The 16,568-nt window shown below is 45.4% G+C and overlaps 1 protein-coding gene across 2 annotated transcripts in view; it reads right to left on the bottom strand.

The window, feature by feature from the left end:
* Positions 1-10,479: 10,479 nt before the first annotated feature.
* Positions 10,480-16,568, bottom strand: part of aadat (aminoadipate aminotransferase) — a 101,430-nt gene continuing 95,341 nt past the window's right edge. For both annotated transcript variants that reach the window (XM_038805798.1, XM_038805799.1), the window contains exons 12-14: positions 14,548-14,654; positions 12,649-12,750; positions 10,480-10,612 (exon numbers count right to left, since the gene is read on the bottom strand). In XM_038805798.1, the coding sequence (XP_038661726.1) occupies positions 10,571-10,612; positions 12,649-12,750; positions 14,548-14,654 (251 nt within the window). In that variant the 3' untranslated portion in view covers positions 10,480-10,570. The remainder of the gene's footprint in view (positions 10,613-12,648; positions 12,751-14,547; positions 14,655-16,568) is intronic.

Genomic DNA, 16,568 nt, shown 5'->3' with positions numbered 1-16,568 from the left:
TTTTAAACTACCAATATTGTGGTTCTCACCTTCCTTTCACTGTCCGCTCTGGTCAAGTCACAATAATTGCCAGGACATAATCCCGTAGTCAAGGACCGGAAAAGGGAATCCGAGCGCTTCGAACACGCTCACTCAAGAGAGGCTACTGGTCAGGAATAAACAGTGGTCCCTCTTTCTCTCTCTCTTGTGAAGTTGCACTAGTGGGGCGCTTCCGGGCGACATTTCACCATCACAGGAGAGAGGCTCACACAGGCGTAGGTGGCAGTCAAGGTAGCTGGTGTGGCATAAGGACAACCTCACTGGTTAGGTATAAACAGTGAGACTTGCCCCCCCTCTCTATTGCGAAGCTGTCCCAGAGCGACACTTCCGGGTCGTGGTTTTTAACACCTGCAGGAGAGAGACACCCACAGTTATCTGTGACACCCAATACCAGCCTGTTGTGGAGTAAAGGAAACCCTTTTCGTTACACAAGCATTGCCAAGGTTTGATGTGAAGGAAGTAGAAGCCTTTTTCATTTCATTTGAGAAGGTAGCTAAACAAATGAAATGGCCTCAGGACATGTGGGTATTACTGATTCAAACTCAGCTGGTAGGTAGGCTAGTGAAATGTTTGCATTACTACCGGAGGAGGTATCTGAGTCGCATGAGGAGGTGAAAAAATCCATCTTTGGTGCATATGAACTAGTGCCTGAAGCTTACAGACAAAGGTTCAGAAATTTAAGGAAAGGACCTGGTCAAACATATATGAAAGGATCAGAGTAACTTTGATAGGTGGATAACGGCTTTGAAAATAGACCAAACGTATGAAGCTCTCAGAGAAATTATACTTTTGGAGGAGTTTAAAAATTCAATTCCTGATGTAGTGAGAACTCATGTGGAAGAGCAGAGGGTTAAAACTGTGAGATTAGCAGCAGAAATGGCAGATGATTATGAATTAGTTCATAAATCAAAGTTTGGTTTCCAACATCAGTTTCAGCCTGTGAGGGATAGAAACTGAGGACATGAGAAATACTCAAGTGGTAAAGGTGATCTGATGGAAGATAATAAGGAGAGTGTACCTCAGATTAAAAAAGAAATCCAGGAGGGTGGAAAAGAAATGAAAAGTTTCAAATGTTTTCACTGTAATAAACTAGGCCATGTAAAGTCACAGTGTTGGTGGTTGAAGAAAAGCACTGGGAAGGCTGATGTGGTAAAACAGGATAAGAAAGTGGGGTTTGTTAAAGTGGCAAAGGAAAACCCAAGTCATGCAAAGGGGATGTAAAAGGTTGTACAGCCTGATCAAGAGGTGATTGATAAGAAGGTGCCAGATCTCTGTAAAGAATTTACTTGTGTGGGTAAAGTTTACTCATGTGTATCAGGAGGAGCAGGTAAAGAAGTCACAATTTTAAGAGATACGGGAGCTGGAGCTAGTCAATCTTTAATGGTAAGAGATGAGGAGTTATATCGTTTGGGAAAAATGTTGCCAGAAAAGATGTAATATGTGGAATTCAGGGTGAGAGGAGTAGTGTTCCATTATATAAGGTAAGGTTGGAAAGTCCAGTGAGGAGTGGTGAAGTGGTAGTAGGAGTAATAGAGAAACTATCTTGTCCAGGAATACAGTTTATCTTGAGTAATGATATAGCTGGGTCGCAGGTGGGAGTGATGCCTACTGGGGTGGATAAGCCAGTGGAAAATCAGACAACTGAAGTGTTGAAGGATGAATATCCTGTGAATTTTTCGGATTGTGTAGTAAACAGGTTGCAAAGTCACAGGTTAAGACAAGAGGGGCAATCAAAGAGTGAAGATGAAGTTGAAGTACAATTATCAGAAATGGTTTTTGATCAGTTTTTGAAAAAGAACAAGAACAGGTGGAGGATGAGGCGGATACTTTTAGTTCAGGAAAATTGGTAGAGGTATAACAAAAAGATGTATAAATAAAACGGGTGTAGCAGAAAGCATACACGGAAGAGGAATCTCTTGATGAGAAAATGGAGACCGTTACATATGCAGGCGGATGAAAAGTGGGCAGACGTTCATCAAGTAGCATTGGCGGTAGGGTATAGAAAGGAGGTGTTGCGAGTTGCACATGAGGTACCAGTGGGAGGTCATTTGGGAATCAGGAAAACTCAAGCTAAAATACAAAATCATTTATATTGGCCTGGACTACATAAAGATGTGGTTAAATTTTGTCAATCATGTCACACATGTCAAGTGATATGAAAACCTGAAGCGGTGAAAATACCAGCGCCTTTAATATCCATTCCAGCATTTGAAGAACCTTTTACAAGGGTCCTAATCGATTGCGTAGGACCGCTTCCTAAAACGAAAAGTGGGAATCAATATCTTTTGACGAAAATGGATGCGTCTACTAGGTTTCCAGAGGCCATTCCAGTACATAATATTACAGCTAAGAAGATTGTGGAGGAGTTACTTAAATTCTTTACTGGATATGGTATATCCACAGAAATACAATCGGATCAAGGATCAAATTTTACTTCAAGGTTATTCAAAGAAGTTATGGATAGCTTATGAATAAAACAATTTAAATCAGAACCATCCAGAATCGCAGGGAGCATTAGAAAGATGGCATCAGACATTAAAGACAATGTTGAGGGCTTATTGTTAAGATTGTCCAGAGGATTGGGATAAAGGAATTCCAGTTGTACTGTTTGCAATTAGGGATGCACCTAATGAGTCAACTAAATTCAGTCCTTTTGAACTAATTTTTGATCATGAGGTAAGAGGACCATTTAAATTGATTAAGGACAAATTGGTGAGTGAGAATTTGGAACTTACATTATTGGATTACGTGTCAAATTTTAGGGAACGATTAAATTGAGCAGGTGAATTGGCTAGACAACATTTAAAAGTTGCACAAAATGTTTTGAAATGGGTAGTGGACAAGAAATCCAAAGTTCGTAGTTTTGCCAGTGGAGATAAAGTTTTAGTATTGATATCAGTGGTCGGTGAACCTTTAAAAGCAAGGTTTTGTGGACCGTATCAGATTGAAAGGAAATTAAGTGAGGTGAATTATGTGGTAAAAACGCTCGATAGAAGGAAGGCTCGCCAAGTGTGTCATGTGAATATGCTTAAAAGGTACTTTGAAAGGGAAGGAGAGAAAAAGGAGGTTTCAATGATTCTAACTCAAAGTGACGAACCAAATCCAGATGACTATGAATTTGACATACCTCAAGTTAAATTGGAAAACGAGGATGTTGTTAAAAATTAGGATAAATTGTTGAATTACTTCCAGAGGAACAACAAACTGACCTGAAAGAGTTATTGATATCATTTGGGCAAGTTTGTAGAGATAAATTGGGAAGTACTAAAATGGCTATACATGATGTAGATGTGGGAAGTGCTGTTCCAATCAAATAACATCCATACAGACTTAACCCTTTAAAATTGGCACAGGTTAACAAAGAGATTGAGAGTATGCTTAAAGCGGGTTGCAGACAATGGAGCTCACCCATAGTGATGGTGCCTCAACCAGACGGTACCCAATGGTTGTGTGTGGAATATAGAAAGGGGAGGTGGGACCAGTACAAACCGGACGGTCTGCACTTGGGCAGGACTGGAACCGATGTCCTAGGGCGGGGTGTTTTCTAGAGCTGTTGGGGAGGGTTTAAACTAATGTGGCAGGGGGATGGGAACCAATGCTGGAAGTTGGAAGGTAGTAAAACAGGGACAGAAACAAAAGGAAGTAAGGGGAAAAGTGCAAGGCAGAGAAGACATAGTCAGAAATCCATAAGGGCGACAGTACAAGGTACAGTGACTGAGGGGAGCACAGTGAATAGGCCCAGTAATAACAAAAGGAATAAAACTGGAGATGTTAAGATTCAAAACAGAGGTAAAAAAACCAACATAAGTGTACTTTACCTGAATGCTCGTAGTATTCGGAATAAAGTAAATGAGTTGGTGGCACAAATCATCGTAAATGACTATGATTTAGTGGCCATTACTGAAACATGGTTAAAGGATGGTCACGACTGGGAGTTAAATATCCGAGGGTATCAAACTATTCGGAAGGACAGAGTGGATGGTAAGGGAGGTGGTGTTGCTCTGTTATTTAAGGATGACATCCGGGCAATAGTAAGGGATGACATCGGTGCTATGGAGGAAAAGGTTGAATCCATTTGGGTGGAAATCAGGAATAGTAAGGCGAAAAAGTCACTGATAGGAGTAGTCTATCGGCCACCAAATAGTAACGAGATGGTGGGGCAGGCAATAAACAAAGAAATAACTGATGCATGTAGAAATGGTACAGCAGTTATCATGGGGATTTTAATCTACATGTCGATTGGTTTAACCAGGTCGGTCAAGGCAACCGTGAGGAGGAGTTTATAGAATGTATCCGTGATAGTTTCCTAGAACAGTATGTAATGGAACCTACGAGGGAACTAGCGGTCCTAGATCTTGTCCTGTGTAATGAGACAGGATTGATTCATGATCTCATAGTTAGGGATCCTCTCGGAAGGAGCGATCACAATATGGTGGAATTTAAAATACAGATGGAGGGTGAGAAAGTAAAATCAAATACTAGTGTTTTGTGTTTAAACAAAGCAGATTACAAGGGGATGAGAGAAGAACTAGCTAAGGTAGACTGGGAGATAAGACTTTATGGTGGAACAGTTGAGGAACAGTGGAGAACCTTCCAAGCGATTTTTCACAGTGCTCAGCAAAGGTTTATACCAACAAAAAGGAAGGACGGAAGAAAGAGGGAAAATCGACTGTGGATATCTAAGGAAATAAGGGAGAGTATCAAATTGAAGGAAAAAGCATATAAAGTGGCAAAGATTGCTGGGAGATTAGAGGACTGGGAAATATTTAGGGGGCAACAGAAAGCTACTAAAAAAGCTATAAAGAAGAGTAAGATAGAGTATGAGAGTAAACTTGCTCAGAATATAAAAACAGACAGTAAAAGTTTTTACAAATATATAAGACAAAAAAGAGTGGCTAAGGTAAATATTGGTCCTTTAGAGGATGAGAAGGGAGTTTTAATAATGGGAAATGAGGAAATGGCTGAGGAACTGAACAGGTTTTTTGGGTCGGTCTTCACAGTGGAAGACACAAATAACATGCCAGCGACTGATAGAAATGAGGCTATGACAGGTGAGGACCTTGAGAGGATTGTTATCACTAAGGAGGGAGTGATGGGCAAGCTAATGGGGCTAAAGGTAGACAAGTCTCCTGGCCCTGATGGAATGCATCCCAGAGTACTAAAAGAGATGGCTAGGGAAATTGCAGATGCACTAGTGATAATTTACCGAAATTCACTAGACTCTGGGGTGGTCCCGGTGGATTGGAAATTAGCAAACGTGACGCCACTGTTTAAAAAAGGAGGTAGGCAGAAAGCAGGAAATTATAGGCCAGTGAGTTTAACTTCGGTAATAGGGAAGATGCTGGAATCTATCATCAAGGAAGAAATTGCGAGGCATCTGGATAGAAATTGTCCCATTGGGCAGACGCAGCATGGGTTCGTTAAAGGCAGGTCATGCCTAACTAATTTAGTGGAATTTTTTGAGGACATTACCAGTGCAGTAGATAACGGGGAGCCGATGGATGTGGTATATCTGGATTTCCAGAAAGCCTTTGACAAGGTGCCACACAAAAGGTTGCTGCATAAGATAAAGATGCATGGCATTAAGGGTAACGTAGTAGCATGGATAGAGGATTGGTTAATTAATAGAAAGCAAAGAGTTGGGATAAATGGGTGTTTCTCTGGTTGGCAATCAGTAGCTAGTGGTGTCCCTCAGGGATCCGTGTTGGGCCCACAATTGTTCACAATTTACATTGATGATTTGGAGTTGGGGACCAAGGGCAATGTGTCCAAGTTTGCAGATGACACTAAGATGAGTGGTAAAGCGAAAAGTGCAGAGGATACTGGAAGTCTGCAGAGGGATTTGGATAGGTTAAGTGAATGGGCTCGGGTCTGGCAGATGGAATACAATGTTGACAAATGTGAGGTTATCCATTTTGGTAGGAATAACAGCAAACGGGATTATTATTTAAACGATAAAATATTAAAGCATGCCGCTGTTGAGAGACTTGGGTGTGCTAGTGCATGAGTCACAGAAGGTTGGTTTACAAGTGCAACAGGTGATTAAGAAGGCAAATGGAATTTTGTCCTTCATTGCTAGAGGGATGGAGTTTAAGACTAGGGAGGTTATGTTGCAATTGTATAAGGTGTTAGTGCGGCCACACCTGGAGTATTGTGTTCAGTTTTGGTCTCCTTACTTGAGAAAGGACGTACTGGCGCTGGAGGGTGTGCAGAGGAGATTCACTAGGTTAATCCTAGAGCTGAAGGGGTTGGATTATGAGGAGAGGTTGAGTAGACTGGGACTGTACTCATTGGAATTTAGAAGGATGAGGGGGGATCTTATAGAAACATTTAAAATTATGAAGGGAATAGATAGGATAGATGCGGGCAGGTTGTTTCCACTGGCGGGTGACAGCAGAACTAGGGGGCATAGCCTCAAAATAAGGGGAAGTAGATTTAGGACTGAGTTTAGGAGGAACTTCTTCACCCAAAGGGTTGTGAATCTATGGAATTCCTTGCCCAGTGAAGCAGTTGAGGCTCCTTCATTACATGTTTTTAAGGTAAAGATAGATAGTTTTTTGAAGAATAAAGGGATTAAGGGTTATGGTGTTCGGGCCGGAAAGTGGAGCTGAGTCCACAAAAGATCAGCCATGATCTAATTGAATGGCGGAGCAGGCTCGAGGGGCCAGATGGCCTACTCCTGCTCCTAGTTCTTATGTTCTTATGTAACGCAGTTACGGACTCTTATCCTACCCTACGTTTGGAGGATTGCATTGAGAAAGTGGGACAATCAGCTTTTATTTCTAAACTAGATTTACTTAAAGGTTACTGACAGGTACCTTTAACCGAAAGGGCGAAGGAGATTTCAGCTTTTGTGACTCCAGATGGTATATACCAATTCAAAGTTATGCCATTTGCCATGAAAAACGCCCCAGCCACATTTCAATGGTTTACCAATAAAGTTGTTTCAGGATTACCCAATTGTGCAGTATACATCGATGATCTGGTAATTTTCAGCCAGATCATTTAAAACATGGAAAGAACGTTTAAAACATCTGATGGAGTTATTCGATCGCCTTCGGAGGTGGGTTTGGTGATAAACCGAGCCAAAAGTGAATTTGGAAAGGCCCAAGTCACTTTCCTTGGCCATACAATTGAACAGGGTCGAATGGTCCCACGGGATGTGAAAACAAAAGTTATTGGTGAGTTTCTGATACCCTCGAATCGACGGGAAATAATGCGATTTCTTGGTCTGACCGGTGATTTGTACCGAATTTTAGCAGTGTGGTCGCTCCACTGACGGACTTGCTCAAGAAGCGTAACAAATTCCAGTGGACAGCGGAGTGTCAACAGGCATTTGACGGCCTGAAGGCTGTGTTAACCACTGCTCCTGTGTTAGCCATCCCAAATTATACCAAACCATTCAAAGTGGCGGTTGATGCGAGTGATGTGGGTCTACAAGATGACGACGAAGGGCTAGTGGTTATTTTTCAAAGAAATTGAATTCTCACCATAAAACGTATTCCACGATTGAGAAGGAGACTTGGAGTTTGGTGCTGGCTTTGCAACATTTTCACATTTATGTGACCAGCAATCCGTCCGACACCGTTATATATACTGATCATAATCCGTTGACGTTTTTGGAGCAATTCCGGAATAACAATGCAAGACTGTTTCGCGAGTTTATTGTTACAGCCATTTAATTTTAAAATAGTACATGTGGCAGGGCGCGAAAACGTGACAGCCATGCTTTATCACTAATGCGATGAATGGAAGCAGTTTCAGTTGGAGGAAGAAGAACAAAAAAAAATGGACTATATTATTATACCTGTTTTCATGTTTTGTTTTTTGAAATGAAAATGTATATTTACTGTGTGTATTTCTTAAAGGATAGTGAAAAGTGAAAAATGAAACCATCTTGAGGTTGATGGTTTATTTTTTTTGCGTGGGGGAGGTGTCATGTGAGAGTATCTTTAAGAAATGGGTGTTTATAAAGAGGTGTGTATATAAATATATATAGTGAGAGTACCTTTATGAAATGGATGTTTATTACTGCAGTGATGTCAGAGAGTGAGTGGAGCTGGGCTGTGAGCCAGCTTTTTACTTTCGCTTTAGGCTATTTGCTGCAGGGTGTGTTTTAGTTTCGTTTTCAGTGTTGGAGCTGAAGTCAGACAAAGCAGCTGTACTGCTGTTCTCTCTGCCATGAAAAGACTATCTCTTGATCATTTGGTGAATTCAGAATTATAAATGTTCTCAGTAGTGACTTTAACCTTCTGTTAAAGGTTATGTTTTTTGTAAGTCTTCTGGATGTTAAAAGGACAGCGTAAGCATGACTTAGTGTTGTCTTCTTTGGGGGTCGTATGTGAATTAATGGTTGTTAAGATGTTCACTGTAGCGAGGCCCCCAAGTGTAGAGACCTGGATCAGTGACATGGCGAGATTTATAAAATTGGAAAAGGTCAAATTTGCCCTGAGAGGATCAATACAAGGGTTCTATAAACGATGGCAGCCTTTTCTGGACTTCCTGGCTCAAAGATAGGTATCTTGGTCAATAACAGCAGCAACCCGGGGGGGGGGTGTTCCTTATTGTAGTTTCTATTCTGTAACTTTATATTGTGTTAATCTGTGTTGTTAAAATGCTGTGTTGTTCATGGAGGTGGGGTGAATGTTTATGATTGCTAATATTATTGTTATTTTTGGTATTTTACTATGGTGCGTTATTGTTGTATAAATTCAAAATTTTTCAATAAAAATTATTTCAAAAAAGAAAAAATGTTCACTGTATGTTTTAAAAAGGTTAACTTGAGTTCATAGAATAAACATTGTTTTGCTTTAAAATACTTTTCCATTTCTGCTGTACCACACCTGTAGAGTGGGCCGTGTGCTCCCCATACCACAATCTATTAAAGTTGTGGGTCAGGTGAACTCCATGATACACTTTGGGGTTCCCTAAATCTTGGCCCATAACAATAGTCAGTAGCGTTTTGATAATATTGATATAGTTATCTAACCCACACAATTGTTCAACAATAAAACTTTTATTAGTCAAGAACTAGACGTTATTTAGTGCATTTAAAATGACCAGTATGCACCAGGACATAACAGATCCTACTATCTGTTGACCTCCTGAAGGATTCTGTTCGACACTTAGGAGCTACATTTCACTGTTTTCAAGAAAAGACTTCTTCTCGCAGGTAGGGAATATACAGTGAATGGTAGAACCCTCAAGAGTATTGACAGTCAGAGGGTCGAGGTGTACAGGTCCACAGGTCACTGAAAGGGGTAACACAGGTGGAGAAGGTAGTCAAGAATGCATACGGCATGCTTGCCTTCATTGGCCGAGGCACTGAGTTTAAAAATTGGCAAGTCATGTTGCAGCTGTATAAGAACCTTAGTTAGGCCACATTTGGAGTATAGTGTTCAATTCTGGTCGCCATACGACCAGAAGGATGTGGAGGTTTTCGAGAGGGTGCAGAAGAGATTTAGCAGGATGTTGCCTGGTATGGAGGGCATTAGCTACGAGGAGAGGTTGAATAAACTTGGTTTGTTCTCACTGGAACGACGGAGGTTGAGGGGCAACCTGATTGAGGTCTACAAAATTATGAGGGGCATAGACAGAGTGGATAGTCAGAGGCTTTTTCCCAGGGTAGAGGGGTCAATTACTAGAGGGCACTGGTTTAAGGTGCGAGGGGCAAGGTTTAGAGGAGATGTACAAGGCACGTTTTTTTACACAGAGGGTAGTGGGTGCCTGGAACTCGCTGCCGGAGGGGGTGGTGGAAGCAGGGACGATAGTGACGTTTAAGGAACATCTTGACAAATACATGAATAGGATGGGAATAGAGGGATACGGACCCAGGAAGTGTAGAAGATTTTAGTTTAGATGGGCAGTATGGTCGGCACAGGTTTGGAGGGCCGAAGGGCCTGTTCCTGTGCTGTACTTTTCTTTGTTCTTTGTTCTGAAAACCTAGCATAAAAGATATAAATAAGATCCTGAGGGGTTTTGACAGAGTGGATGCGGAGAGGATGTTTCCTCTTGTGGGAGAATCTAGGACTGGGGGGGTCACTTGACAAAAATAAAGGGATCTCCCATTTGAAACAGAGATGCGGAGGAATTTATTCTCTCAAAGGATCGGGACTCTTGGAAACTCCCTTGAAAAGGCAGTGGAAGCAGAGTCTTTGAATATTTCTGTAAGGCAGAGGCGGCTAGATGCTTGGTAAGCAAGGGGGGAGGGTGAAAGGTCATCGGGGGTGGGGAGGCGGGTTTGAAGTGACTATCAGATCAGCCGTGGTGTTATGAAATGGCAGGGGCAGTCTCGAGGGGCCGAATGGCCTACTCCTGGCTTGTATGTTCATAAACTTGCTTATTTACCCCCTTTTTTAAGGTCACTTTAATCCGTGGCGTAACTGGCAATAGTTATGCAAAAATTCAACAAAAACTTGAGTTAATAAAATCATTATGAAATTAAGATTAGACAGAGGGTGTTATTTATTATCATTTTTGATTTAGTTTGTGAAGAGATCGATCTCGCGTGTCTCCTTTTCAGTGAGCCGTTCTACGCAACCTCTTTGATGAGTGCGGCCAGTCTTTGAAAGCCCTAGGGGGAAATAAAGAAAACACAAGTGAGGGATGCTTGTTCCATCATTTTTCTGGGGGGGGGAGGTTGGGGGAACAGTGTGCTCTCCGGTGTCTTGACGTTCCCATTTCATGCCCTCGGGTCAGGAGCTAGTCTCCATGTATCTGTTCCGTTTCACCGTATAATTGCAGGACACATAGGGCAGAGAAACAAGGAATTTCAGCTCACCTGGCTGATGCTCCACGTGAGCCTGCTCTAACCCATCAGTACGTCCACCTATTCCTTTCGTTGCGCAATTATCGAGTTTCCCTCTAAAGGCAGCGACAAGTGCTAGGTGCCTGCTGCGGCCCAATGGGCGGCACTCAGATGGACGTAAGATGGTACTATGCTGAAAAACAGTAGGGGGAACGAACCCCAATTTCCTGCCCAGAATGTATTCCTCAATCAACATTGCAAACACAAATTGGCATCCTGACGGGAATGCGGCCCCCGGCCTTTGCAGAGATGAGACAAGGGTATCTGCTGCGCTTCGTTGATGGCGGAGCACGTCAATTACAAGTTGGCCAGAAATTCCACCTGCGAAGTTGTTCCTGGCAGCTGGTGCGGGAATAACACCTCTTTTCCAGGGTTGGCGCCGGCTCTTCAGCTTCTGGGACCACCCGTTCCGGTGGTGGCAAATTGGCGCCCACAGTCGGTGTCGCCAATTCTATCCATCGTCGGCTGGAGTTTCACCACATGTCAGGATTGGCGTCGAGGGCTTTGACTCTTGGACCCGGGCAACCTCCCCACAGGGCATATCCATGGGGATATGACCATCTTCCATCCTGTGCACATGCCCTAGTCAGCAGAAGCCTCCTTTGCTTGATTTAGCACCGGAATGCTTGGCATGTTTGCCCTGGAAAGGACTGCATCGTTGCTGACTTTTTGTCATTATCACACCATGTGCAAAATCGGAGGTTAGGTGGGGTACGGCCCTTAAGTGACCAATAATCAGCCACTCAAGGGCCTCAATCGGGGAAGGCCGGCGGGGTGCCCTAGACCTCGGTTGCCCCATGTGTAAGCCAGGACAAGTTGGGGGTGGGTTGGTGGGGGCAATTTCCTTCTGGGAAATCCGATGGGCCCCCACAGCTGACAGGGGAGCATAAAACCCGGCCCATGGACCCTTCGCAGAGTAAACATTTAAACTCAGTAAACATTTCTGGCCTTTTAGAAATACAGAAATTAAATCTGAAGGCAGGGACGACACAATGAGGTATTTCATGGTTAAATAATAGCGGGGAATTCAGTAACTAAAGCATTTCAAGTAGATAATGTTCCGACATGACAATAGTGACTGCACTTCAAAAGTACTTCTGCTGAAAAGTGTTTTGGGAGATGCTGCGGTCATGAAAGGCGCTGAATATATGCAAGTCTTTTTTCATTTTATTCACCTCAACTGCTCTATACATCAGAGAGTTCCATATTCCCATCGTTCCCTGGGTAAAGACGTTTCTCCCAAATTCCTTAATGGATTTCTTAGTGACTATCTGATATTCTCACACGTGGAACCATTTTCTCCACATCTACCCCATCATAGAATCATAGAATTTACCGTGCAGAAGGAGGCCATTCGGTCCATCGAGTCTGCACCGGCCTTTGGAAAGAGCGCCCTACAGAAGCCCACGTATCCACCCTATCCCGTAACCCCCACTTCAAAATTTTGTGGACGCTAAGGGCAATTTATCATGGCCAATCCACGTAACCCGCACATCTTTGGACTGTGGGAGGAAACCGGAGCACCCGGAGGAAACCCACACACACTGGGAGATGGTGCAGACTCTGCACAGTGACCCAAGCCAAGAATTGAGCCTGGGACCCTGGAGCTGTGAAGCAACTGCGCTAACCACTATGCTACCGTGCCACCCATCAAGTACCTTCATAATTCTAAAGGCCCCCATTGGTTTGCAACTCACACACAGCCTTTCCCTGAGCCTGTTCAGCCTTCCCCGATAGCCTCAACCTCTCAGCTCCGGTACCGTCCTTGACTCGACGCCTCAGTGAACAATGGAAGTGTTTACCTGATCGATTTGTTCAGGGGTAGAAAGGGAAAAGGCAGCGCGGACATATGGAGAAGGCACCGAGTCGTCAATCATGAACGAATTGCCAGGAATGAGCAGCACCTGGGAAGAGGCAGACAGACACATTCTTAGCAGGGGCTCGAAATACGACGGACCACGGGCGCGATTTTCCCACCGCCTGACGCCCAGCGCCGATCCGGCACGCTGGCAGAGACCCAAATCGGGCTTCGGGCTGCCTGCAAAACTGCGTGCGCGTCGCCCGAACCGTGGCACTCAGCGCAATCTGGATCACTCCCTCACTGGGCATGATCCAGATGAACAGCCTAAAGATTCGCGGCCTATATGAGGCCGCAGTCTGCCAGCCGTCACTGACCACACTGGAGAGGCCTTACCCCGGCGCCGATTAGTGCAAGCGGAGTCCAGGTGAGTTGGCCACACTGAGGGTCTCGGTTGTCATTAGTCGGTAACAGGGCAGTATCCTGGCACCCGAGCAGTGCCAACCTGGCAGTGTTAGGAGGGTGCCTGGTTGGCACTGTCACAGCGACTGGGCACTGCCCCAGTGCCAGGCTGCCTGGGTGTCACGTTAGCACTTCCAAGGGCCAGGGCCTGAGGGGGGCCATGTCCATGAAGGGCGGGGGGGGGGGGGGTGAAAGATGGGACGGGGGGGGAGGAGTTAAAGAGGGGGATGAAGGGGTTGAATAAAGATTGAGGGACTCCTGAAAGGGGGGGGGGGGGGGCTTCAGTGACTCCATAGCAGGCTGTGCTAATTTGGGGGGGGGGGGGGGAGTTGTGGCATTGTCCATGGGTGGGCGGGGCGTGAGATCCCTTAAGCTCATTTAGAAATTGAGGCTCGTTTTCAAGATGGCACCCCAATCTCCGAGGAGCCCGGACCCCCCACCGCTAGACCGAAGAGAAACTCCCCTAGACCCAAGACCCAGTCTGGATCTCACACAAAAAGTGAGTGGAAAACAGCCAGCCAAAAATGACACTTCAGTCAGTTTTTTGGGGAGAATCGGGTCCTATATTAAACTTGTATGAAGATTTAAACAAAAAAGGCGAGAGGGAGAAATAAATTGAATAAAGATATGAGGCAGGCTGGGGGATACTCCGTTGGCGGGGTTCTCCGCTCTGGCGGCAGAGCACCCAATGCCAGCAGGTTTCCCGACGGTGTGGGGGTGGCCACAATGGGAAACCCTGCTGGCCGGCTGCGGGAATGGAGGAAAATGGGGCTGGCCGGATGGAGAATCCTGCCCAGGATATTTTGGATGGTGGGGGTCCCCACGCTGCCTCCTAGAGAGTTGGACGGGGAATGCATCCTCACTGAGCACAGCAGCCCCACAACTGCTTAATGCTCCGAGGGGCATGAGGTGTCCAGACACAGGATGGGGGAGGGGGGGGGGGGGGGCACCCACCAACTGGGTGGCAGACCTTGGAGTGCAGAGGAGAAGGGGGTGCCTGATGTGGAAGGAGGACCCATGTCTGAGGTGCCACCTTCCCCTTCCCACGGCCTGGGTAGGATTACCTAACCAGCCTCCGCTCCCCTTGAACTCCTCCTGCTGGCCTCAAAATTGAGGGTAGGTGGGAAGCGGCCTTTAAGTAGCCCACAATTAGCCGGTCAAGGGCCTCAACTGGGAAAATAGAGTGGAGGAGGTGAGTGTGAAGGTGAACTGAAGGTGATGAAGGTAAAGGAAATGAGGGTGAAGATGAGGGAGGGGCGGATGACAATGAAGCAAAGAGGAATAAGAGGAGAGGGCGAATGAGGAGGAGCACATGATGAAAGGGGAGAGAGAGTGAAGAAGGGAGTGGGAAGTGTAGGAGGAAACAAAGAAACAAAAAGGAGTTTTCTTCCGGATTGTCAGGTGTTGCTGGGAGAGTTGCCTCCGTAGGTCCTGCCATTACCTCTTTTTCCACGGCTTTCTCCGAGATTAGTTTATAAGTGTCTGGGACTCCCTTCAGCTTCATCCAGAAGAACATGCCAGCACTGGGGACATGCCATTCAACTAGACCTGGAACACAAGGAGCAAGCAAAATGGAGAAGGATTGGTGAAACATTAACCAAAGGCAGGAAGGAGAATTTAAAAAATGACTAGAATGTTGGAAAGGAAGATGGCAATAATAATAATAATCTTTATTAGAGTCACAAGTAGGCTGACATTAACACTGCAATGAAGTTACTGTGAAAATCCTCTAGTCGCCACACTCCGGCCCCTGTTCGGGTACACTGAGGGAGAATTCAGAATGTCCAATTCACCTAACAGCACGCCTTTCGGGACTTGTGGGAGGAAACCGGAGCGCCCGGAGGAAACCCACGCGGACATGGGGAGAACGTGCAGACTCCACAGAGACAGTGACCCAATCGAAACCTGGGACCCTGGTGCTGTGAAGCAGCAGTGCTAACCACTGTGCTACCATGCCGCCCGAGGAGTGCAGTTCATCTGCTCCCCTCTTCAATCATCAAATTTAAAGAAATATTGGGCATGTAACAAATCTATAACGTACCAAGAAAAGGAGAGTTAATATTCAAGCGTTATTGCTCCATTGCTGGCCTGTCACAGGATGGCCTGGCAGACGTGGCCACCCTTAATCTTTACTAATTCATCAAGTCTTTAAAGGCCCCCTCGACTGAGCCAGTGTTAACCCACATCCCCGAATGAATAAATAAAGGAAAAAAAAGAGACCCCACAAACAACAGGGCAGCACGGTAGCATAGTGGTTAGCATTGCAGCCTCTCAGCGCCAGGGTCCCAGGTTCGATTCCCTGTCGGGTTGCTGTCTGTGCGGAGTCTGCACGTCCTCCCCATGTCTGCGTGGGTTTCCTCCCACAGTCCAAAGATGTGCAGGTTAAGTGGATTGGCCATGCTAAATTACCCTTAGTGCCCAAAAAAAAGGTTAGGAGGGGTTATTGGGTTAAGGAGAAAGGGTTGAAGTGAGGGCTGAAGTGGGTCGGTGCAGACTCCATGGGCCGAATGGCCTCCTTCTGCACTGTTTGTTCTATGTAACAACATTGAGTTAAATTAGCAGGTCCTGGTGGGGTTGGTGACGGGCGAAATATGAAGGGTCTTCCGTTCTTTTAATAATTCCGTGGGATATTTTGACACAAGTCTCAGATTTAATATCTCAACTGAAGGGCAAGAAATCAGAGGGCCTTCCGACCAGGGCCTCCCCAAGCTGTGGACTGCGACCCTTGGGCTGAGCTATTGGGCTTGCGAGCTCTGCGGCAGAAATGGCAGGTGTGTGGAATGCACACTCAGATTTCACAGTCCTCGCTCTTTAAATGTGTGCGACTTTTCTTTTGTCTGTGAAAGTGGCCTAATCCGATGAGTTCTGATGCCCGATCGCTGGCAGTCATGTTTCAGTTGTTATTTCTTTTCTCTTGCCGTCTCTTTCCTGCACCTCCCCCGTGGGACTGCTAGCTCGTCCACGGTCTCCGCAGATTCGATTGGCCCTCCCGTGTGTAGAACCTGCTCGTTCACCATTCCACTATCCACTATCAGTGACGGTATGTGGGCAGCACAGAAGCGCAGTGGTTAGCACTATGGCTTCCCAGCTCCAGGGTCCCAGACTCGATTCCTGGCTTGGGTCACTGTCTGTGCGGAGTCCTCCAGAGTCCTGCGTGGGTTTCCTCCAGACGCTCCGGTTTCCTCCCACAAGTCCCGAAAGACACGCTGTTGGGTAAATTGGACATTCTGAATTCTCTCTCTGTGTACCCGAAGAGGCGCCGGAGTGTGGCGACTAGGGGCTTTTCACAATAACTTCATTGCAATGTTAATGTAAGCCTACTTGTGACACTAATAAAGATGATGATTATTATTGTTAGCGCCTTCAATTGCCAAGGTTCTGGAATTGGCTCCAGAAGTCTTTTCGCCTCTCTACTTTAAGATGCTCTTTACAGCTTTTATTTATTTGAGATCTTTGAGGGAG

The sequence above is a fragment of the Scyliorhinus canicula genome, chromosome 8 (assembly GCF_902713615.1).
Source record: "Scyliorhinus canicula chromosome 8, sScyCan1.1, whole genome shotgun sequence".
Taxonomy (NCBI): Eukaryota; Metazoa; Chordata; class Chondrichthyes; order Carcharhiniformes; family Scyliorhinidae; genus Scyliorhinus; species Scyliorhinus canicula.
Note: the sequence above shows the minus strand (reverse complement) of the source record. Positions and strands in the feature narration are given on the sequence as shown.